This window comes from Daldinia childiae, assembly GCF_008694065.1.
Source record: "Daldinia childiae strain JS-1345 chromosome Unknown Scaffold1, whole genome shotgun sequence".
Classification (NCBI taxonomy): domain Eukaryota; kingdom Fungi; phylum Ascomycota; class Sordariomycetes; order Xylariales; family Hypoxylaceae; genus Daldinia; species Daldinia childiae.
Genome location: NW_022984642.1, coordinates 1,381,195 through 1,403,457, shown reverse-complemented (window position 1 = coordinate 1,403,457; position 22,263 = coordinate 1,381,195). Strand labels below are relative to the sequence as shown.

Sequence of the window (22,263 nt, the reverse complement as noted above, 5' to 3'; positions counted from 1 at the left end):
ATATGTGGGCCAAGTCTATTGTCAATTTTCTCGAGTATTTCAGAGTTACGAACCCTTCATTCAAATGGTCGAAAGTGACGTATTTGCCTTTCCTAATGAAGTATACTCCAAGATACATTTATAGCTACAGCTAACTCTGCAGCTAAAGTACCTGGGTATTATGTGAACAAGATCCATTCATCTGCATCCAAATAGGTATCCATCTAGCATTGAATACTGTGGTAAGGATACCTAAATAGATGCTTGGTGATAGAAATTGGTAACTAGGATATCTTACTGAGATGGTCGAAAGTGCCCAAGTTCCAACCCAAGTTAAGTTTAGAAGATAAAGTCAATTGCACAGGTTAAACACTATTTGGTACCAACTATGTAGATGCGCTTCCTCAAGTAGGAAGTAGAAAATGGGATATTTCTGATATTTCTGATATTTCTATCTTTATTTATTATGTGGGCCATCGCGACTTCCAGACTTGCCTAATCGCGTCGGTCTCCACCCGTCGCGTGGGAACTATGCACTTAAATAAATGGATCTTGGGGCAGTATATGGTACGTGCATATAAGTTAGTGACACGCTCTTACCGACGCCACAGCTGTAAGGTACGACCAAACACATTGATTATGCAATATCCATATGCACAAATTTGTTCTGTTTGTGTGCCTACCTAACCTAAAGTACCTTACCTACCTATTTCAATTATTAACCTTAGGTAGGTATGGACCAATTCTCAATGAAAATAGAATGGGAAGAGTTAAGAAAAATCTTATAAAATAAATCTATTTTGGTGGCCCCTACCTCTGTAATATTCATCACACCCAACAATGCGAAGAAGGAAAAAGGCGGCGGCTGGTAGTCTCATCTCGAGCCTCTCTCTCACGAGTAAACGGGGACTAAAAGACGCGAGCAGGGGATAACCCAAGCGCTTTCTCCACTTCGCTCTGATTCGTTTACACCAACTTCCCTTTTTGGTATTCTATACGCCCCTACCGCTTTACTATCAGCAATCATCCACTATTATTTTAGGACTTCACGCCCGCCGTGGCGCTGTTTTAATCCCCTTATTCCAGGTGTCGCTAGTGGACAAAGAACCCCTTCCCTCTCCAACTGGTGCCCAAGACCCGATCCCTTGTGTCTGGCCTACGTTGCGCCGCACATCGCTTGGCCCCCCTAATGACCACCTGAAAGAGCTTCAAGAACCAGGGGGCCTGCATACGAATTTCTGCACTCTTCGACGACATCAGTGCTTCACCCTTTGGACTAGACCTGTTTCAACTCCGAACCCTTCACAAGCACTACTAGTGTAACAGTTCTCATCGAAACTTCCCTCACAGCTCTGGCTCTGTCTTTACTTACGCCCAATTCCATGAATCTACCACTTTTGTATTTGAAACTTGGTATTGGGTTGTTGAGTTCCGCTTCCAGTTCAGTTTCGTCCTCGAAATCAACTTTGTATTGCACTACGATGAACTCAGTTACTCTATTCGGTTCACCGTCTCCATTCTAACAGACCCATTGGGAAAATATTTGCCACGAGTCACTCACACGACACTACGATTTTACACCCTCGAAGTAATATCCTACCCAATTCTAACTATCTTCTGACCCTCCGACGTTTGGGTCTGTTATGGATGTTGCTTTAGGCGGCATGGCCGCCGCTGTTATACAGCCTCAGTCGACCTCGAGAAATTTACCCACAAGTCTACCACCCGGAATGAGACGAGGTCCTCCTACGACCGCATTGCCTCTCCCTCCGCCTCCGCCAATCCCCGACCAATTCAGCATTTCCGCTAGCAGTAGTTCCAGCTCGATGCTGTCTACATCTGCCCCCTTGTCCGCAGGCCAGGTCATCGCCCTTGCTAGGGAAGCAATGAACAGTGCCTTACAAGAAAACGAGACCCAGGCAGCCGAGGCGAGCGGTGTTAGTACCGAACTCAAACCAGGTGTTACCATCGACCTCAGCAGAAGAAATATTCAGGCATTGCCAGATGAGGTAGTGGACATAATAAAGAATGAATTAGAGCGGTTAGTCTCGAATCCATAACTAGGTGGCATAGTAGCATGCTAATGTGTCTGGTCTGACATAGATTGGCGCTCTCGCATAACAAGTTATCAACTCTACCAGCCAGATTTTCGGAATGCACACATTTGCGATATCTTAACCTTAGGGCCAACCAAATCAAAGAGTTCCCTCTATCGGTAATTATCTCCCTTTCTAATTGGTTAAATGTTTGTCTTACATGTTCTAGCTCTGCGATATCAAGTCACTTGAGATATTAGATATGGGGAGGAACAAAATTCGAATTCTCCCACCCGAAATTTCAAAATTGGCCTCGCTTAAGGTGCTGGCTTTGCAAAAGAATCGGATTGAGGAGCTTCCGCTTTGTTTAGCTGATATGGTCTCATTGCAAATGCTAAGGCTAGCCGGAAACGATATCAAATTTCCGCCAAAGGAGGTATTACAGGTACAAGCTAGCAGTCCTCCGAGTGAGGGTTTCCTGGAGAAGAGTGAAATAACGGAGCTCGCTGTTACGGCACACATTAAGAAGTTTCTGAAGCAAAAAGCGCAAAGTATGAATGCAAGAGAGAAAGAGGGCGAGAACGGTGGAGATGAGCTCAGCGACGGAATAGAAACACCTCGAATGCCCATCAGAAGAGTAGTCAGCGGGCGATTTCCCATTCGGGTGAATGGCAGCGACGTGTCAGATATGAGATCCCCAGCCATACTCCGACCACCACCTATACCTTCTCGATCACATGCTCGAGGCCTCTCTCAGCAGAATACAGCCATCCGCAGACCTGGCGTTATGCCTCTCACCATCGGCAATCCCAATGAGAGGCTAAGGTCAAACAGCGAGACGCTATTACAAGCACCGAGAGCCGAGCGACCGTCAGACCGAAACAGGCGCATGGGTATCGTGTCTAGAAAACCGACTGAGCTCGGAACCTTAGAGGAAGGCCAGGCAAATAACAGATTCAGCCACTACCGAGGATTGAGCCATGGTTCATCCATGACGGGTCACTTAAATCCTAATGGAACTTCTACCACCAGCCCAAATAATCCAGCAGAACCACTGCTCCATCGCCCAAACTACGTGAGGCGTCTATCCGTCTTACCGGAACAAAGGCGAGAATCAAGGATTTTCGATCCTATTATCGAATCTGCGAAGGGCATTCTTTATGCAATTTTCCAGATCCATCCAACCATACAACTCTTTACAAGGCTCACAAATGATGGCACAACTAAACGGTCAAGCCTCGAGATTGTCTTCTACAATACTAATTTCCATATTGAGCAATTGGAACATGAGATTCAGAAACATGAATTTGTCACGGAGAATGGCCCTTATACACCACGCGAGAACGAGAATGTTCAAAGGGCCGTTCTGACCTTAATTAATGCCTATAGCCATATTTGTTCACTCCTCATGAACAATATGAATACTATTGTTGATAATGGGGACCCGCGCTATATCCGCACAATGATGATGTTGCTGTATCACAGCATCATGGAACTTCGTATTACCGCTAATGAGATCTCCGCCGCTACAAGCTCGCCTGTGTTTAGCCAGGGATACCAGCAGACAAGGATCCAAGATACAGTCAGAATTCATCCTCAAGACAATTCTATAACACCCACAATCGACCGACCAAGCATACCTGGTAGTCAACCACGGCCTAGAGCCCTAGCTCATAACCATGGCAATCTTCGCGTAACAACAGACGTGTCAATTCCCTACATAAATGGTACCGGCCGGATGGCACAAATCACATCGGCCACACCCCGGTCTGGAGAATCGTTCGCATCCTCGAATGGGGATATGAGGTATCCCACCGACTTTACCGCAGACGAGCGATTGTTTGAGAGAATATTTTTGTCGTTACAAAAATCGTCAGATCTTGCCATGCGCATTCTCCCCGGTATTAACCAACAATTCCTTGCTTATAGGCGCAATGCGGAAAATCAACGAGCTCCGGAACGTATAGTACGCTGTTGGAAAGGTCTCGTTGCTAAATGTTCAATCTCTATTGCCGATACAGAGCGCTTAAAGGACCGTTTGTCTCTTATCAAACTAAAGGAGCCTGGTGTCAGGACAGATCCCCTCTTCTGGAGCCTCTGCAAAAGTTTTATTGATTCTTGGGCCGAATTCGGGAGTAGGCTGAAGGCATCCATGGATCAAATAACGTTTCCGTTAGATATTAGGACTAGACTACGGCCTATTCAAATCAGCATAAAAGAGACCAACCATCTTATCATGACTTCCCCATGGGCATACCTCCTTCGACACACTAGCAATATCAGCGACGCACCCACCCACTATTCACCAAGCCACTATTCATCTAATTCCGGGGTCGGCCAAATACAGATGCCTATGACACCCCAAAGCGCTGCCCTTGGACCGGCTGTACAAGCAACTGTGCCATCGACACCCCAGAGTGCATCTCTTTCTAACGTGTTTAATGGGAATGTTTTTGAACGTGCCGACGCATTATTGTCATCTATGGGAGCATTGGCGATGTCTCGTTCTGCGACGATGAATAGTACTTCTACGTCTCTAAACTCGTCATTTTCTTCCACTACTTCGTCACAGGAAGATCGCCAGGGCTTATCAAATATGTTGAGCCCCAGTGGAGGCTCGGGTCCCCTAACTTCTTATCGGCTTAACGGTGGAAACAAGCCCGCGTTCTAGTCGAGGCGAGTCGTTTCATACCGATGATATGCTTATCATGTTGTTCTAGTTATACTGTTCTACAGTATTACGAGCACCAAAGTCAGGTCCCACTTTGATTGCCTACTTAGTAGCCTGGTACGAATACATCACGAGATTCCGTGCTGAATTCCCTAGGAGAAGAAAGGCTTTTGTCTAGTCTAAATCTGTTGTATAAAGGCGCCGTGTCGAAAACACGGAGCAGGGAGTATAATTCACCGTATTTGGCGTTACGGGGAAACAGGAAGACGGGCTGGTGGTTATGATGATCTTTATCCCGGAAAAGCCCGACCGACTCGAGCAACCGGCGTTACTCAATAATGTGACCATGTGTCAAATTATAATGTCTGAATACCAATCAAAATCTGGTTACATGTGGCTTCGCTTGTCTTTCTTTCGTGTCTATATCTGAACATTAGTGCCTGTCAACATGTTGAAGTGAATGAGAGGTTAAGGAGGCTAAATCTGTTGCATAGTCACAAGTGTAATTAGTGCGATGACGAAAATTTTTATCATGGCTAGTGCTTTGAATACTGATATGTGCTCCTTTGAACTCGAAAGGAGGTATCCCAAGTGCATGACCATCTTACTTTTTTTAATATCCTAATCCAGTGTAGAAAAGAGAGAGGTGAAAGAGGCGTATGAACTGCTGATGCCAACACATAAGCGATCAACACTATACTTGTACGTCTGGTAAGCAGCTACTTAGGAATGAAACAAGCCAATGCAGGAATTTACAACTCTAGTAATATTTAACCTACCGCAGGAGGCAACAAATAGCGAGCAGGTATGTCCCCCTTTTCTACATTCAATTTACAATCTTTGAAATGGGTCTATAATGGATTCCCCGGAATTGTATCTCACATCTCACTAATAGATATCCATTTCATGAAATGGCATTAATTAAGTCGGTTCTATATCATGCATTCATTCATTATCTACAGGATATCAAGACCAATTTTCTTTCTTTCGTTCTTTCTTTTCTATTCTTATATCGTCTTTAAATTCTAGCTCCCACCCATCACTTCAGCGTAACAAGCTCCTCCGCGCTCGTGGGATGAATCGCAATGCAAGAATCGAGGTCCTTCTTCGTAGCGCCCATCTTGATCGCTACTCCGAAACCCTGCAGCATCTCGCCGGAACCAAGGCCCATGATGTGCAGGCCGACGACCTTCTCCTCGGGACCCGCGCAGATCACCTTGTACCTGGTGGGCGCTTTGTCCTCGGGCTCCATCATCGCGTAGTACATGGCTGTGAAGCTCGTCTTGTAGATGGTTAGGTTATCCCGGCCATACTGCTCCACGGCTTGTGGTTCTGTTAGCCCAATGCTGCCGACTTCGGGGTGAGCGAACACGACCGATGGTATGTTGGAGTAGTCGATGCGCGTTGTCTTGAATTGCTCGCCGCCATAGAGACGCTCCGATAGTCGACGGCCGGCCGCGATGGCGACGGGGGTTAGTTCCACTCGGCCAGATACGTCGCCTATCGCGTAGATATTGTCCGTAGATGTGTTCTGGTACTCGTCGGTGACGATGTAGCCCTTCTCGTCAACCTTGACGCCCGCCTCCTCCAGACCGAGGTTCTTGGTCATGGGGGTACGTCCAATAGCCCAGATCAAGTGGTCCACGCCCTCGAGCTTGCTCTCGCCGTTGCTATCTTTGTAGTGTATTGTGAGCTTACCGGTGCTAGGGTCCTTCTCAATCTTAGTCTGGGAGGACTCTTTGTGCACGTGTACACCGAGCCGCTCATATTCGCTAGTGACGCCCTCCTGAATCATAGGATCGAAGTTGCGCAAGAAGGTCTTGTGTCGGATGAACAGATGTGTCTCAGTACCCAGAGCATTGAACATTCCTGCAAACTCAACGGCGATATACCCCGCTCCCACCAAGGCGACCTTCTTAGGTAGCACGTCGATGTCGAAGAAGCCATCGCTATCGGTGCCGTACTCCGCGCCAGGAATATCGGATGACGGCTTCGTCGGTTGGCCACCTACGGCTATGAGAATTTTATTGGCGCGTACAGTGGTTTTCGTGCCATCGTCTAGTGTTATCTCGACCTCGTTCTTGCTTAACAGCTTTGCCCACCCGTGCACATATTCAACCTTGTCGTTGGCAAGATTTCGTTCGTAGATGCCGTTCAATCGCTTGATATAAGCATCCCGCTTATGCTTAAAGGTGGTGAAGTCGAATGGCTTCGTTTCTTGAACTGAAAATCCATAAGCTTTAGAGTCGTGAATAGCCTCGGCAAGGGCGGCGGCATTGAATGTGACTTTTTTAGGGACACAGCTGTAACGGACTTAATATTAGCTTATTTATTTTTTTCTCTCCTTTTTCTTTACTTATTGAGGTAATTATAAGGGGGTTGTAGTACCCGACGTTCACACAAGTGCCACCGAGGCGCATAGCTTCAACGACCATAGCTTTCGCACCGAACTTGGAGCTGGCCATGCGCGCACAACCAAGACCCCCGCTCCCGCCACCAATGACCAAAAAGTCGATCTCCTTAGATATAGGAGCCATGATGTGAGGGGTGGACGAGAAGTGTCTAGAGAGTGAAGCTATTCGCGAAGTCGCCGTCCTGGATCTGGAAACAAAAGCAGAAGGGGATGTTAAGGTTACAGTAGCAGCCGATATCCGACTAAATAAACCAATTGCTTGCATTGACCTGCTTACTCCAACGGAGGAAAAGGAAAACGAAAGGAATGGCGGGGTGGAGGGGAATGACGTCTTATATGGGAGACCTTGCGAGATGGAGTAGAAAATGTTTCTATGTACAAGTTTCTATGTACAAAGCTGCGGGATAAGATAATACGCCCGTAGGGCTAGAGGCGGGACTACGGTGAATTTCTAACGGCGAATTTCCAATCAGCAGTATCCCAGATAGGCAACTTCCAAGTTAAAGAATTACTAAGAGAAGAACGAAGAAACTAGTTACTAAAATAAAATCTCGGAACTCGACCGGTGATCAATAAGCACCGGCTGGCCGGTTCTAGCGCATCACCTATTTTAAGTACGCCGTTCCGCGCTACCGTGCCAGGGTCTTTGACAAATCTTTGAATAGTACGTACTCTGCCCGATCTATAGCAAGACCCATATATTTTGTAATCCGTCCCCCTATTCTTGTAAATGCTCCTCTATTGGTTATCCGAAGCTTCAATCGAATCTTGATAAGACAATACAAGTAGATGGATCGTAATACAATCTCCTCGTACAAATATATCCAGTAAAGATCAAGCCGCTATTTCAAATAGGCAGTGAGCAGAATAAGCAAACGACTCTGCTACTGCATTTGGGGTCACACGAATATGTATATGCGTCCAGCAAACGAAAGAACTGGGTAAAACATTTAACATAATCAATAGTATTCGGCCGATGAGCTATTAGTAGATTTTAATATTATTGATACTCTACCTATCATACGTTTCTATGATGTCTCCATAGAGTAAGATGTTACATCTGCTGCCCGTTTATATAGACTATCATAATAATATGTTCAATTTGTTCAAGCTTCATAGATACTAGACAAAGTCTCTTATGTGCCCCTATTAGGCCAGTTTGGCATAATATTAGTGATAGAATAAGAATGTTTTACATCTGCTATCTAACAGTTACCTATCACAAACCAATACGAAATATCAATTAACAATATAATATACCTCCGTCTCTACTCGAGAGAACTCTAAGTTTCAAGTTGAATAACAACCTGGTAACGAGGTCGTCCAGTCACCAAAGTACAAGGAAATTATAGCTGGGCAAGACAAACTCGAATAATCTTCTATAATCTGTTCATTTATCTGAGTATCTCGAAATATCGGAACTAGGTAGCTCATATTTACTTATACAACTCTCGTATTCCTTTCTATGTGAAGTGGCATGGCTATTCCATAGCAGCTATACAAGGTTATATAGCTCAGCTTTCGAGAAAATCCCCGCCCATCTGTCTCTCAAAGGATGGAGTTGAATCAAATCCTAAAAGTTACCAGGGTCATGCCAATCCTAAAGTGCGGGGCACGCGAGTTTGAGGAATAACGCGATGTGAGTTGGAGGAGCTTCACATCCATCTGAGAGCGGGGTGTGATGATCTATAGCATGGTGGCAAGGTGTTCGTTGGCAATAATCGCCACTTGCGTCGAACATGATATGATCTTGCTTACCTCCCCCGCTGGGGTATCATCTATATATCCTCGCTAATTCTGTGTTTGAAGATGTCGCGGAAACTCGCAACTCTCATCTTGAAAGGCCTTGTTAAGGGGCCTACCTATCTCTATAGAACATATAGAGGACTGCTAGCGAATGAAAACCATTCATAAAATATTCTTCACTGCACATATTTATCTACCCAGCATATCCATAGATCATGGGTGTTGAAAACCCGGCGAAGAAGGAATACGTCAAGAAGGAGTGGTACTGGACTTGCGTGAGTTATACAAAAATAAACTCATACTCTGGAACTTGACTAACTTCGTCGAGTGCAATTGCAACTATTCGCCAATTCTATCTGCCACTAATCCGTCGTGCCCTTATTGTTGTAATCATCACCGGTGCTCCTACTGCAGCAGCATTTGGAAGTGATTAAATGTGTAGATAATTCCGACAAAATATGTTCGATTATGATGTATGACGGCCGGGAAGCCGCTGGCAAGTTAGATGGGTTATTATATGCGTTGGGAATATTGAAGAGCTGTGATCAGGTTAACTTGAGCGTGTTAACATTGGCTGATGTTGTAATTTGAACTTTCATTTATAAGTTCTCTTAGGTTGGCTGGTCTATAGGGTTGATAAGTCTTATTTACCAGGTCATGTTTTTAATAATGAACGAATTAAAAATAGCTGTATCATTGCTCTCAAATCTGACATGCATATAATATTATAATTAGAGCCCGAATACCAGGAACCGTTTGTCTGCTACAAACACGATCGATCACGTGACCGTTCACATATAAAATGTATGTAGTCTAGATTGTACTCAAGTACTAATTGTGAAAACTTCACGAACTGTTAGCGTCACTAATATTTCGAACGTTACCTATTTTTGAAATAGATAAATTTTCAAGTTTCAAACCTATTAGTCTCAGGTAATTTAAGGAACGATTGTTAGCATAGGTATCTATTATACTCGACCCTTGCTCATGGCGCTGTAGCTAGTAAAAAGGGGACGTAGAAGTTGGTGGGCTGGTTACACTATGCATATGGGATAGATGCCACCATGTCGTCGAAGCTGGAATCGATATTACCCAAGTTCAAGAGCACAAATTTGAAACAGCTCGCTTCCTTATGCGGCGAGAAGACCTCGGGTAGAAAGACGGACCTCATCGACCGACTCGTCGCCTTGAGTCACGCGCGTCCAGCTAAACCGCCTGGCACCAAAGACTCGCGACTTATTCTGAGCATCGACCTGGGAATCCGCAACCTAGGTTATAGTCTTATAGCACCCGCCGCGCCATCCAAAGTTCTCTCACCTTCTGCTCTGACTGCTGATGACTTGCGCCGGCCGCCGCGTATCCATCTTCACGAATGGAAGCGACGAGAGCTCCTAGAGCCTTCGTTAGACGGAATTGAGGACCCTGACCGTTATAGCCCGGCCTCTCTTGCCATCGCGACGGATCGGCTAGTACGTCATGACTTGCTACCTCTCAAACCGACGCACGTGCTCATCGAGCGGCAGCGATGGCGCAGTGGCGGCGCCGCAGCAGTCCAGGAATGGACACTTCGCGTCAACACGCTTGAGGCCATGCTACATGCGTCGTTGCGCACGCTGCGGGAACTAGGGCATTGGAACGGCGAGCTGGTGTCTATGGCACCCAACAGGGTCACGCGATTCTGGCCTCCGCCACCGACTATATCCGAGGAGACACCAAAGACGAGGAGCCGGTCCGCTAAAGCGGTCAATGGAGAAACTCGAAAGGGAGCTAAGTCGCAGCAGAATAGCAAGAAGTACAAGATTGGCGTTCTGACGAGCTGGTTAGCGATGAAAAGAGGAAGCGAGATCATTCTACCTGCGAATCGTGACACGGAGGACGCTGTTAAGTGGTTCCGTTCGAAGCTGACTCGCTCTCGGAAGAAATTGGGCGATGTCGAGGACTTGGTTCGTGATGCCGGTCCACGGAAACTCGACGACTTGACCGATAGTCTCTTGCAAGGTGTAGCATGGTTGAAGTGGGAGGAGAACAGAGATATCCTCCTTAGAGAGGAAGGATTAATGAGGCTCCTAGAAGAGAAGCTCTTAGACGAACTAGAAGTTGACACATTGGTTGACGACGTATAAAATAAACGCTCAATTGTATAGTACAAATATCCATCTATATTTAAATCAAGGCCAGGCAGATGATATTGATAACCCTTTTCAGGGCTTCTGTCTGCTACCCAATATGCGAGTCTAACTAGTTCACCTAAGCCCGTGGGAATTGGGGTATAACGCGCTTGAGACAATCCAAAACCAACCACCTCCTAAGAAACAATAAATCTATTGCTCGTCACCACTTCATCGGTATGTCGTTTACAAAAAGATAACGCTGGTCAATCCCGTAGCGAAAAGCGCGGCAGCAGCGAAGAGGAAAGGCTTGGGCTCTGTAGCCGTGCCAGCATTGCCAGTAGGGCTAGGAGTGCTGCCAGATTCACTAATTAAGAATGGCAATTAGCAGATATACAAGAATAAAGATAGCACCAAATACTCACGTAGTGCTACCGGATTCGCTTGCTCCAGAGGTAACAGTCGCGTCGCCGGTCGGGGTAGCAGAAGCGGACGCGGACTTGACACCAGTGGCAGAAGCAGTACCGGTGCTGGACTGAGCAGAAGAGGTCGAAGTGGGAAGCTTAGCAACGGTCACACCCTGCTCCAAGCACTTGGAGGAGTAGACCTTGTAGGCCTCGGGGAGAGTGTCCTTATGGCAGTTGCTGGTCAAGTTGCCCTGGATGGCATGCTGGAGATCACCACAGACCGCCTTCAAATCAGATGGATTGTCCTGAACACTACACAATTACGATAAATATTAGTACTACTATCCCGCTCATAAATCGCATATATATCACTCCTAATAAATCACAGCTTAGATCGGACCAGAACCAACGTACCCAAGAGCAGCCAACAGACAAGCCGGGGGAAGAGCAGCGGCAACCTGGAAAAAGGCCAGAACGGCAGTAAAGATGGCGAAGAAAGCACGCATATTGACGGATATAGTATCGAAATCGCTCGAGAAGAACTGAAAAAAGGTTCGGGAGAATCTGGCAAAAGAACTTGAAGCTGAAACACGGATTCTAAATCGCACGCGCCGAGGTGATGAGAGACCGAATCGATCGGGGGGAGGAGTGAGCTATCGTAGAGATTGTCTAACGAGTTAATGAATGACTATAGGGAGTAATGAGTGGCGAGACTGCAGCGTAATGAATGACTGCAAGTTTCTAATTTAAAAGATTGGGGGAAAAAAAACGAGGTGTGATGGAGGTTGTTGAAGGTGAAGGAAGGATCGCGCTGTAGAAAGATTAGGTACCTTTCTCTCCTGAATTCGACCTGTGACAAGGGGGTACGGTCCTTGTCAATTCGGGCTAAACCTCGGCGGATTTTGCGTCAAATAGAAAGGTATAGATTAGGCTTAGCGTGTAATGTTATTTCGTTATCATATCGCGTCCTTGCTGTAAAGTATCTCGTATTATTCATATTATTCAACTTAACTAACTAGTGAAAATCTAACATAGGCTTTTTAGAAAAATATATCACATAGTCAACTTATAATTCTTATTTAATATTTCAAACAACAGGTAGTCTCATAGCTCTACCACCATATTACACTGATTCTCGCCCTGTTAACGTTCATCCCAATGTGTATTACATTACTCGTATCAAAGAAGACATGCTAATCAGCATTTGTAGCCTATTCTATGCCGTAATGCTATAAGATCAAAGCTCAGCCTAGTTCGTGTCTCGAAGGCATTTGGTCTCTATGAAAGCGACCCAGGTCTTGAGCCATGATTGTGGGAGATGGCGGTGCTTCTATCCTTCTTGATACAGAGCAAGGAATAGCTTCTAGCTCCGAGACCTGGTTTGATCGAGCCTCCAGCTCCGCCTTATTTTTAACGTAAACGGCACCCCCAACGTTACTCATTCCTCGTGTGCCTTCTAGCTCTGGCTTCTGGATATAAATGCCTGCTCCGTGGCTAACTTCCAACGTTCCCTCAAGCTCGGACCGCATCACCCCAACTGAAGCGTCTAATTCTGCTTTCCTGTAGTCATCGTATAGGTTATTATCATGGTTTGCGCCGTTTATTGACGTAGGCTGACCGTCCTGTTGTGTTTTGCGGCGCCGCTCGCGCCGTAATAAGATAAAATAGACTAGCCCGGCGAGTATGCCAACCCCTACAACGCACCCTACAATAACACCTATAAGAACGCTATTCGATAATGTGCTTGAAGAGCTATCATCTCCTTCAGTAGCGGCTGTCGGAATTGCAATGGGGTTTACTTCACTTGATGTGGGGATCGTAATACTTTCAGTATTATTAGCCGTGGCCATCGTTTGGCCCTTGAGGAAAACACCTGTCGCAAATACTACCACTGTAATGGTATTTGCAGTAACCGTGTAAAATTGTGTTCCTAACCCTGCCTGCTGTACAGAGTCCATTAAGCTAAAAACTTGGGTGGCGCCTGGACCAAATGTAATGCCGGAGAATTGTGTTGCCAAGTCGCAACCGATAAAAGATTCGAAAGAACCCTTGGTCAACGTAGTTGAACACCATGGAGAAACTCCCGCCCAGGGTATATTTCTATAATAATATAGAGAACATCAGCGTGCGATCGAAGGGAACTCCTAGGTTCTTTAAGCTCTACGTACGTAGGGCAACACCAGACCCCATCAGGCGAAATCGCGCTCGCTGCCGTCGTCATCCCCGAAGGACAAACTCTACCCGGTGAGTATGTATTTTTGCCATTAAAATCATCGTAATATGGTAGACAACGTATTTGATGATAATTACCTGGGGGGCCTTCAGTGCACTGAAGATCAGACCCTTCCCAAACGGTAGTTAGCAGTCTGAAAACCTAGGAGTTTCGTAGGTGTATCGTTAAGAAGCCTAATCAGCTCGAGTAGATCTAAAGGCATCCTTCCAGGTAAACTGAAGGGAACAAGGAAATTTTCCAATATTACATACAGGCTTGTACGCTGCACGTGTTTTCGCTGCATCTCTGTACAATTTGACTCATACATTCAGGCGGTGGTGTGAAGGTTGTCGTTAGAGGGGGAAAAGGAGGTGTTGACTCAGTTGTTGTTGACAAGGAGCTCGGTATTTGAGTACTCTTAGAGGTAGGGGTAGCAGCAAAGTCAATGGGCAGGCTTTGTTCGGAAGGTAGACTCTGTTCGGAGGGCATCGAATAAGGTATAGGGGATCCCATAGGCCTAGACACACGGCCGAATTTCGTAAATAGTGGTATAGCTATTGTATAATGTATAAAATGGGAAGAATGGGATATTCTGTTTTCATTAAGTGGAAAACAGCTGAATCATATAGGATAAAGGGCGAGCTGCCATTATAAACACGGACACCTAAGTCTTGGACAGCAGTTTCTGGCGTAGTACAGCATCGCTCCTGTTTTATGGCCCGAAGATTTGACCCCGTTCATATCCGATGGCTTGAGAATTTCAGTATAAAGAAGTGTGCTTAAAAAGGAGCTTACAGTACCTAATTAATATATAACAAATCAAATTGAAGTATTATTTACTTTGTTTCCTATTAGTGGACAAGTCGAACTAGAAGTATGGGAGACACTTAAGCTACTAAAGCATCCCAGCGGCGTAAATTATGGCTATTGGCAAATCAAATAGTTGATTTTAATAGGACCGGGTTGATACTGTATCACAACGCCCCTGATACTCGCCCCCTATTTATGAAGTGCTAGGAGGTCTATTCAGGGGCAATTGAAACAAATCAAACAAAGAAGCTGCAAATACATCAGTTGTCCCGTCTTAGGTTTGTAGTATTCTACCCCTTACTCGCATCGCACCATTTGGGAGAGTTAAGTAGGTAAACCGCAGGGTATTTCTTGAAGTCATAGGATACGTTTTAATACTCACCCCTCATGAATTATAGGAACCCGAAGGCCTCCACGTTATTATCCTAAGGCCGTAGAATATACTACCACCATGTATTTTGACATTCATCTGAAATATTACGTTCCTAGCTACCTAGGTAGGCAGTCAACTTATAACCTCACATTTATAGGGCACTCCTAAATATTATATCACACTCAGTATCAAACCCCTCCCAAACCCATCCATAACAATAAAAATCAATATACTATCTCTGCCCCCCTACAACAAATATTAGGGAAATCGTTAGTATGGCGCTCGCAATCTACATCAGCATTAGTGGCCGTAGACCTTGCCTTTAACGCTTTATACCTCTACTTACCCCATACTATGATATGGCTGATTTTAGCTAATCTACACAGTTCTAGGGGGTTATCCTAGGATGGAAGCAGCGAGTATGTTATTAGATGGCGGACTTGGGGTGAATTTCTCTTCCCCTTGATTTGTATCTCTTGTTCTGGAACAGCTATCCAGATAAGCGCTCGCGTGTTCGGCTGACGGTATAAAGGTCGTCGTCAAAGGAGATGAGCTATTAGCACCCATCGTTGCATATATATACGGATTTCGTGGATTCATGTAGGCCTGGCTCATATTTTAGAGAGTCCGAGTATCAAAGGGGCTACGAGAGTATTATATGAAAAATCGTAGTCTGATGTTCACGAATATAGCCAACTACCTAACTTGGATAATCAATATATCACATACTAGGAGATTGATTGGTTGAGTATAAAAGAGGGTGTGGTCGGTATCTCTAGAAGTGGCCGAATTTATATATGGTGTGGTACGCCAGGGCTACTGTTTTATCGTGTAAGGACCATTTTTAACGTGATTTTATCTACATCCAATGGCCTACGGCTTTTTATAAGAAGCAATGCACATAAAATAAAGTTTAGAATACCTATTCGTAGTGTACAAGCTAAAGTATCATATGCTTTGCTTCTGCCTAGTGCACAAGTGAAAACACAAATATAGGAGGCATTTTAGTGGTATAAAATGTGGCCATCGGCAGAAAAAAAAAAAGAGCAGCCACAAAACAGGCCTGCTACTGTATTAAAATGCTTCTGACCACTTTTGCTTATATACAGTTTAGTATATGCTATGGGTAACAAATAAGAAAGCCAATGGGCGTCTATGCCTATGAATAAGGGGAAGAGGTTATTAAGGACTCATCGCATTTAATAGAACACATCTAAATAATCACTGATAATGATCCAAGCTAATCCAGAAAGGCTTGTTATGCCACCAGTTGCGTTATGAGTTTTGGCCTGTGTAGGACTGACTTCTTAAGGTCTTAGTGTGTAACTATCATAGACATCCGATGCACCATAGATTGAATATTGGTCACACAGCATATTGAGAGCTACCAATAGAGTATGAGACGTGACATAGTGATACTGCAGGCTCGATTTTTTTTATCACTTTATCTACTGGGCGTTTACATTCCTCTGATCAGGAATACACATACACAATCTTAAATCTGTACACACCACCTGCATATTAAGCCATTGGTGGGTATGGGCTACATATGGACTTGCTGTCAACCCCCCTATTATTCGCTCTATTTTTTTTTATAATAAAAGTACTTACTTAAAAACACCAAAGCTATGTCACAATGAACGGAACCAGATAGTAATGGTCATCAAGATCTTGAATTTTATGGTTTATCTAATATCTGAGGATGTCGCTATGGCGGTCTCGTCTCCCCTTAGCCTCATCCCCGTTACTCAAGCGAATGCTGTTATGCCTCCGTCCGTGGTTGATCATGCAGCCGGAACCCCGTCCCATTTTAGCCGGGACCTAGTGTACATGATTCTATCAAAAAGAAAAAACAAAACCGTTCTCGGAGAGAAGGGAGAAAGAAGTGAATAGAAAAGAAGAGGAAGATGCTAATATGTACAGCTGAAGTAACCCCATGCCCCTAGCCTTGAGATGGGGGTTTTATGTGCCGGGTAAAATCCGGAGCTATCTATCTCAGTAGTCCGATTTAAATCTGAACAGCGCGGCGAACGCGGCTTCGTCGGACACGGCCGATCTGGAAGGTGTTGCTGATACCAGGAGTGCACTTAGTGCCAGAGGCCATAGGGATGGCCACGCTCCACTGACCAGAAGCGCATCGCTGGAACGAGGCGCCATCTGCCGAGCAAGCCCATGCACCCTCGTTGGTGCAAGCACCAGACTGAGCACCAGCACCGGCACCGGCGCCACCGGTAGAGGTAGGAACCTTGGCGCTGGTAGTGGGAGTACCAGCAGGGGATGATGCCGCGGGAGGCGCCGCAACAACTGAGGAAGAAGCACCGGCACCAGCTCCTGCGCTCGAGGAGGGAACAACTGCCGTAGACAGAGTCGAGGGAGCAGGAGCACTGGGAGTAGGGTTGGTAGGAGTAGCACCTCCGGAAGGAGGCTCAGTTACGAAAACACCACCAGTACTAGAAAAAGTTAGTTCACCAACTAAAATAAAAGTTTAGATAAGATATTGAGGCACGTACATTGTGGGCGAGGCAGCAGCGGAGGTAGGCTGCTCAACAGGGGCGGAAGAAGGTTCCTGAGCAGGAGCCGAGGTAGGCTGAGCAACTTCAGAGGTAGCAGCGGGAGGGTTTGCGGCAGCCGATGAGCTGGAACCAGCACCAGAGCCAGAGCCAGAGCCAGAGCCCGATCCGGAACCGGAGCCGCCTGAGGGAGCATCGGCACCAGTGGCGCACAAGACTGCAGGGCCGGGCTTGGTAGACGTGTTCTCAACATCTGGGCCAGGCTCGGGGTAAACAGTGTCGACGCCTTCCTTGGTGCAGAACTCACCGTCCAAGTTCGCCGTGAACATCTGAGGGCGGCTGGAAAAGGCAGTATCACGCTTCGTGTTCGGCATGGGAAGTTCACGCTTCGCGGCACCACCCTTGATGGTGACGATGGCGCAAGACATGTAGAATTCTCGGTTACCAGTGTTGTTGACCCAAGTCCAGGCGAAAACGACGTCATCGCCCTCAGGAGCATCGGCAGGGACGTTGAAGTTGAAAGTGCCACCCGAAGCGGTAGGGCAGTTACCAATGAATGACTTGATAACGGTGAATGTGGTGCCCTTGTCGTAGGACAGGGAGAGCTGACAACTACCACCGTTGTGGAAGGCACCTCCTTCGACGCTCATCGAGTACTGGCCACCGGGAGCGTAGGTCTTGACGGAAGCACCCTCGGGAGTACCGATCAACTTGAGGTAACCCTTGCAAGGGTATTGTTCCTTGGTGATGGGAGAAGTGATAGAGTAGTCGATGTTCGGGTCCTTGGAGTTCGGGTTACCCTTGTATGCTAGTGGGGGAGGGTCCTTCATGTTCATGTGAGCCGTGGCTGTACCAGCAGCCAGCGCGGCAATGAGAAAAGATCGAATCTGCATCTTCGCTATTCTTGTAATTTCGTAGTTTTTTTTTATGTTTCGGTTTTTCTCTTCAAGAGAAAAGAGTAATGAGTGTGATTTGCCGGTTGGCACGTGGTAGATTCCAAGATCTAATTCAAAGTTTGGTCGAAGAGAGCGTTGGCAGGAAAAGTTGCCAAGGGATCTCGGTGGTTAATAAAGATGATATTTGACACGTTTGATATTCCAAAGGAAGATCGTAAACAAAGGATTGGGGAAGCTTGCGATTTGTCTCTAGGACTTTGTTTATAAACAATGGACGACGATGCGGACCGAGAACTACCGTGCCAGATGACCGTAGAACAATGAACCGATGTAATGGAAAATAGTAGGAAACCACCTGGGAGTTCCTGAGTGACCAGCAGATCAAATTGGATTGTTTAAAAGGAGAGTGGGGGGGAGACGAGAAAGATCTTGTACTTCTCCGATGAGGCGGATGAGTTGTGGTGAGAGGAAGTTGTGTGATGCTTGGGTGCCGACGAACATCTTTATATTCATATTAGACTCATATTAGGAGGTGTGGCGGTTACGTGCAAGCGGCAACGTCACATCTTGAGACCCTGTCGTGCTAGTAAGATGCACTCCCCATGATGGCTGGCTTCGCCCGGGTCTCCCGCCCTCGTTCGGCTGACATCTATGTCTTAGTGTCTTAGTTGGAAGAACCCCTGGATCGTGAATTCGGATGGACATGGGTGCGCCCCGCCATATCCACACATTCGCCTACCTACCTGTCTAGATGAGGTAGCGCAGGCCGGGAATCAACAGGCGCGCACTTATTACGGAGTAAAACTGCAACTAGGCTGCCTGCCTGTATCTGCCAGTCTGCTAGTCTGCCAGTATGTACGGAATACAGCACAGCTCCTAATCGCATGGCTGACGGAGGAAGCTAAGCAACCGCTGGAGTGGAGTGGTTATGCATCGATCTTCACGAGGCAGATCCACAGATTCATCGAAAGAAATAAAGTAGGTGGTTATCCAATGGGTGGCCTACGGTCAGCCATTCCATCGGAACTAGATTAGAAGAGAGTAGATCTTCAAACAATGCAAAACACACATTTTTATTCCCTTCTCTCGCACATGCCTACTTAGGGAATAAGCTCCCAATGGTAGGATTTTTGATGATACCAGATGTTACGGGGATAAGCATAATTGGAGATAATTGGTGGTATTGTAATGGGAGGTGACGGGAGGTGATGAAGCGCAGTTGGTTGTCGATGCGCCGCAGCGGTAAAAGCTGAAAGTGGGTGGTAGGGTGAAGTTGATGAAGTAACCTACACCAATCAGCCCAATCTGGTACCTGAATTGGTGAAACGTCTAACCCGGACCGGCCAGTCAGTGGCTGCAGTTCAAGCGACGATCGACCGAAGTCAAAAGCGGGTTTCAGGGGATTTCTACATAAGCATTTTTCACCACTAGACCACTTAAACTTTGTATATGCAGTGACTACCTACCTACTTCGGAAGCTTACCTCTTAGGTACCTACCTACCTAGGTTGCCATTAAAGTCTAATAGGTCTAGGTTTCCCCCCTTGCTCTCACTAGCCTCCGTAGCCACAGTCGTCAGCTTCGGTCCAGGCACAGCACCTTCACAAGCTTTTCTTGTCTCTCCCGCCTGCCACCTCTAAGCATTTCGATCCCTGGAACACCCCTGGTTTTCCTTCGTCGCATTCAAATAGATGTGCCATTATTCCTCCAACTAAACTAAACTACACTAAATAAACTACCTACCTTCAACGGCAAATTCATATAGACTGCATTAGTCACGACGGGGCTAAAATAGAAGTATAATGTGGATAAAATATTTACTTATAGATCGGAAACGCGGAATTATCTGACTTCTAACATGCCCCTAATATTTAACAATAAGGTTGTTTAAATTATGTCGATTGAGAATAGAATGACGAGCAGCGACACATGGACTCGATACTGAGATGTGCTTAATTGCTCATTATTGTTTTTTAATAAGATGCCCGTAGTAAAGCCGGATATCAACGAGATCGTCAAGATCCTAGCTTTCTGATTTTTCACTGCTCGGCTGATGGCAGGATGGGTAACGTGGTCATAGGCTAGAAAGTCCGGGAATGCTAGTAAAAGTCAGGGGAAAAGGCCTCCTATTGGATTAGATTGGTTAGTTAGGTAGCGTAGATCTTTAGCGATCACATCACCGCGCACACCAAAAAGAAGAGACATCTTATTATTACCTCCTGGTATTGGAGCTTTTACGTGCATACATATGTACCTAGGTATAAACAAGAATAGCCTGATGGAGGTGGATATGATATGTCTGTTTATCCCCAGACCCAATGGCCAAAGAAACGGATGTTAAAAAAAAAAAGGGGGGGGGGGGGTCTCGTTTTCTCGGTGCTTCTTCTCGTAGGTCGCACTTACGTAGGCTGGTAGGTCGATCTTGAAACGTCTAAATTGGTTAACTGGTTCCCCTTTTTTCTCCTAACCCCTGCACAAAAGATCTCAAACCAACTTAACTGAGGGAGCCCATAGCCATTATATGATTGGCTCAAAGGTTGAAACACTGAAACATCCAAATGGGTCTGTCGCCAACCGACCTCGTCCGGGTTCGCATTAAGCGTCATCTCCATTCCGTCCCCTCATATATAGTGCCCCTAGTATCCTAACGTAACCCTAACGCTATTTTTTATAGAAAAATCCCCGGGGGTGCATAGAACTCTCCGCATACGGCAGGTCAAAAGTCAGCCTTGTCAGTTTCAATGCTTTATTTATCACCGACTCGCTTCATCAGGAACAGAAACAGAAATCACAATTAGGGAATACCTTGGAAGTAAAGCGAAACGTTCTACATAGATAAAAATCCTATATTTCAACAACTTCTTGCCTCTCTAAGTAGATATCAAGTAGATCTAGATCCTCTCTGAATCTAGGCATTTCCTGATCTCCTCTAGGTACTCTTAACGAATCCTTCATTGCCACGTGCTCTTAGGTTTCAAACGCATGAACGTGAAATAGCACTGCCCTTTACCTTCGCCCCATACTTATACCATGACGTTCTGCTGAGGACGGTGGGTAGGTCGGAATCTCCGAATAGCGATAAGTTGAGGTAAACTATCCAGCATACATCCAGTAGTTACCTAGCATTTATGTAAAGAGCTATCATATACCTAAAGTAAGGTGCCTATTCAACATATTGCTCTTTGCTATGTAAGTTGATGCTGCTGGCATTCGAAGAAGACGTTGACGCTCCTCTCGTCACTGTATATTTACTCAAGGTATCAGCTAGAGAGTATCGACGAGATGCGAATCTAACTCGTTAAGTTAATTTCTGTCTTACTCAACTAGCATTCATCACAACATGTCCAGATAAGTTGATATTACCATGTTACTACCTATGTAACCAACATGATCAACGTATAATTAGTGTAAACACTATTTTTATTGTTATCTGCGAGATCGATACTACGATATGGCTGCCTCTCATTCGCATTCCTGAGGACTTTTCAATAACTCGAGCTAAGCTATTGTCACTTGGATAGGCAATCCCGCAAACAACCTCTCTCCTCATGCTCGGCTGAAGCTGGCCCTTAACAATTGGTAATAACTATAGCGGACCACGACGCTAATGTAAACGCAACCGTTTTGATCAAGCCAGAGCTACAGCCAAATAAAGCTACTTGATTCCTTCCTCCTCCTCGACATGTAGAAGCTCAAGCTGCTTCACCTCATGCACCACCGACCGCCTGCTCCAACACTTCCTCATCCTGGTCGATGTCTTCCCAAGCCTGTCGTTGCTTAGGCAAATAAACGGTTGAAAGACATATCCTACGAGGCCAAGGTAACTAAGGGCCACGCCATAGAAGATGTCGACACGTGATATTGGTTTGAGATTTAGTAGGATATGTGTAGTTAGCGACTGTCTTGTGCGACCGATCCTCGTAACAAAATATTGCCACCACGTCTTCACCCAGCTGGAGGGGTTGAAAGAGATGAAGACCGGATCGAGGTCACAATTCCGATAACGCTATATGTCCATGCAAAGGCGACGATAGAATCGACAAACACAGGTGGCTGATACCAATGCCATGTTGAATGAAGAAATAGATATGCGCTGGAGCGCG

The 22,263-nt window shown here is 45.8% G+C and overlaps 5 protein-coding genes across 5 annotated transcripts; 2 read left to right on the top strand and 3 right to left on the bottom strand.

Annotated features, from left to right (window-relative positions):
- Positions 1 to 1,643: 1,643 nt before the first annotated feature.
- Positions 1,644 to 4,686, top strand: GL218_00353 (Leucine-rich repeat-containing protein sog2; the record flags this gene model as incomplete). The annotated part of the gene is made up of 3 exons (XM_033576767.1): positions 1,644 to 2,020; positions 2,083 to 2,194; positions 2,245 to 4,686. The coding sequence occupies 3 exons, from the start codon at positions 1,644 to 1,646 to the stop codon at positions 4,684 to 4,686; spliced, it is 2,931 nt and encodes a 976-aa protein (XP_033441555.1).
- Positions 4,687 to 5,725: 1,039 nt separating this feature from the next.
- On the bottom strand, positions 5,726 to 7,223 carry GL218_00352 (Glutathione reductase; the record flags this gene model as incomplete). The annotated part of the gene is made up of 2 exons (XM_033576766.1): positions 5,726 to 6,989; positions 7,075 to 7,223. The coding sequence occupies 2 exons, from the start codon at positions 7,221 to 7,223 to the stop codon at positions 5,726 to 5,728; spliced, it is 1,413 nt and encodes a 470-aa protein (XP_033441554.1).
- A 2,686-nt stretch (positions 7,224 to 9,909) lies between these two features.
- Positions 9,910 to 10,968, top strand: GL218_00351 (Cruciform cutting endonuclease 1, mitochondrial; the record flags this gene model as incomplete). The annotated part of the gene is made up of 1 exon (XM_033576765.1): positions 9,910 to 10,968. The coding sequence occupies one exon, from the start codon at positions 9,910 to 9,912 to the stop codon at positions 10,966 to 10,968; it is 1,059 nt and encodes a 352-aa protein (XP_033441553.1).
- Positions 10,969 to 11,199: 231 nt separating this feature from the next.
- On the bottom strand, positions 11,200 to 11,866 carry GL218_00350 (uncharacterized protein; the record flags this gene model as incomplete). Its single annotated transcript, XM_033576764.1, has 3 exons — positions 11,200 to 11,320; positions 11,379 to 11,672; positions 11,775 to 11,866. The coding sequence occupies 3 exons, from the start codon at positions 11,864 to 11,866 to the stop codon at positions 11,200 to 11,202; spliced, it is 507 nt and encodes a 168-aa protein (XP_033441552.1).
- Positions 11,867 to 16,763: 4,897 nt separating this feature from the next.
- Positions 16,764 to 18,158, bottom strand: GL218_00349 (putative extracellular protein; the record flags this gene model as incomplete). The annotated part of the gene is made up of 2 exons (XM_033576763.1): positions 16,764 to 17,205; positions 17,266 to 18,158. The coding sequence occupies 2 exons, from the start codon at positions 18,156 to 18,158 to the stop codon at positions 16,764 to 16,766; spliced, it is 1,335 nt and encodes a 444-aa protein (XP_033442004.1).
- Positions 18,159 to 22,263: the final 4,105 nt, after the last annotated feature.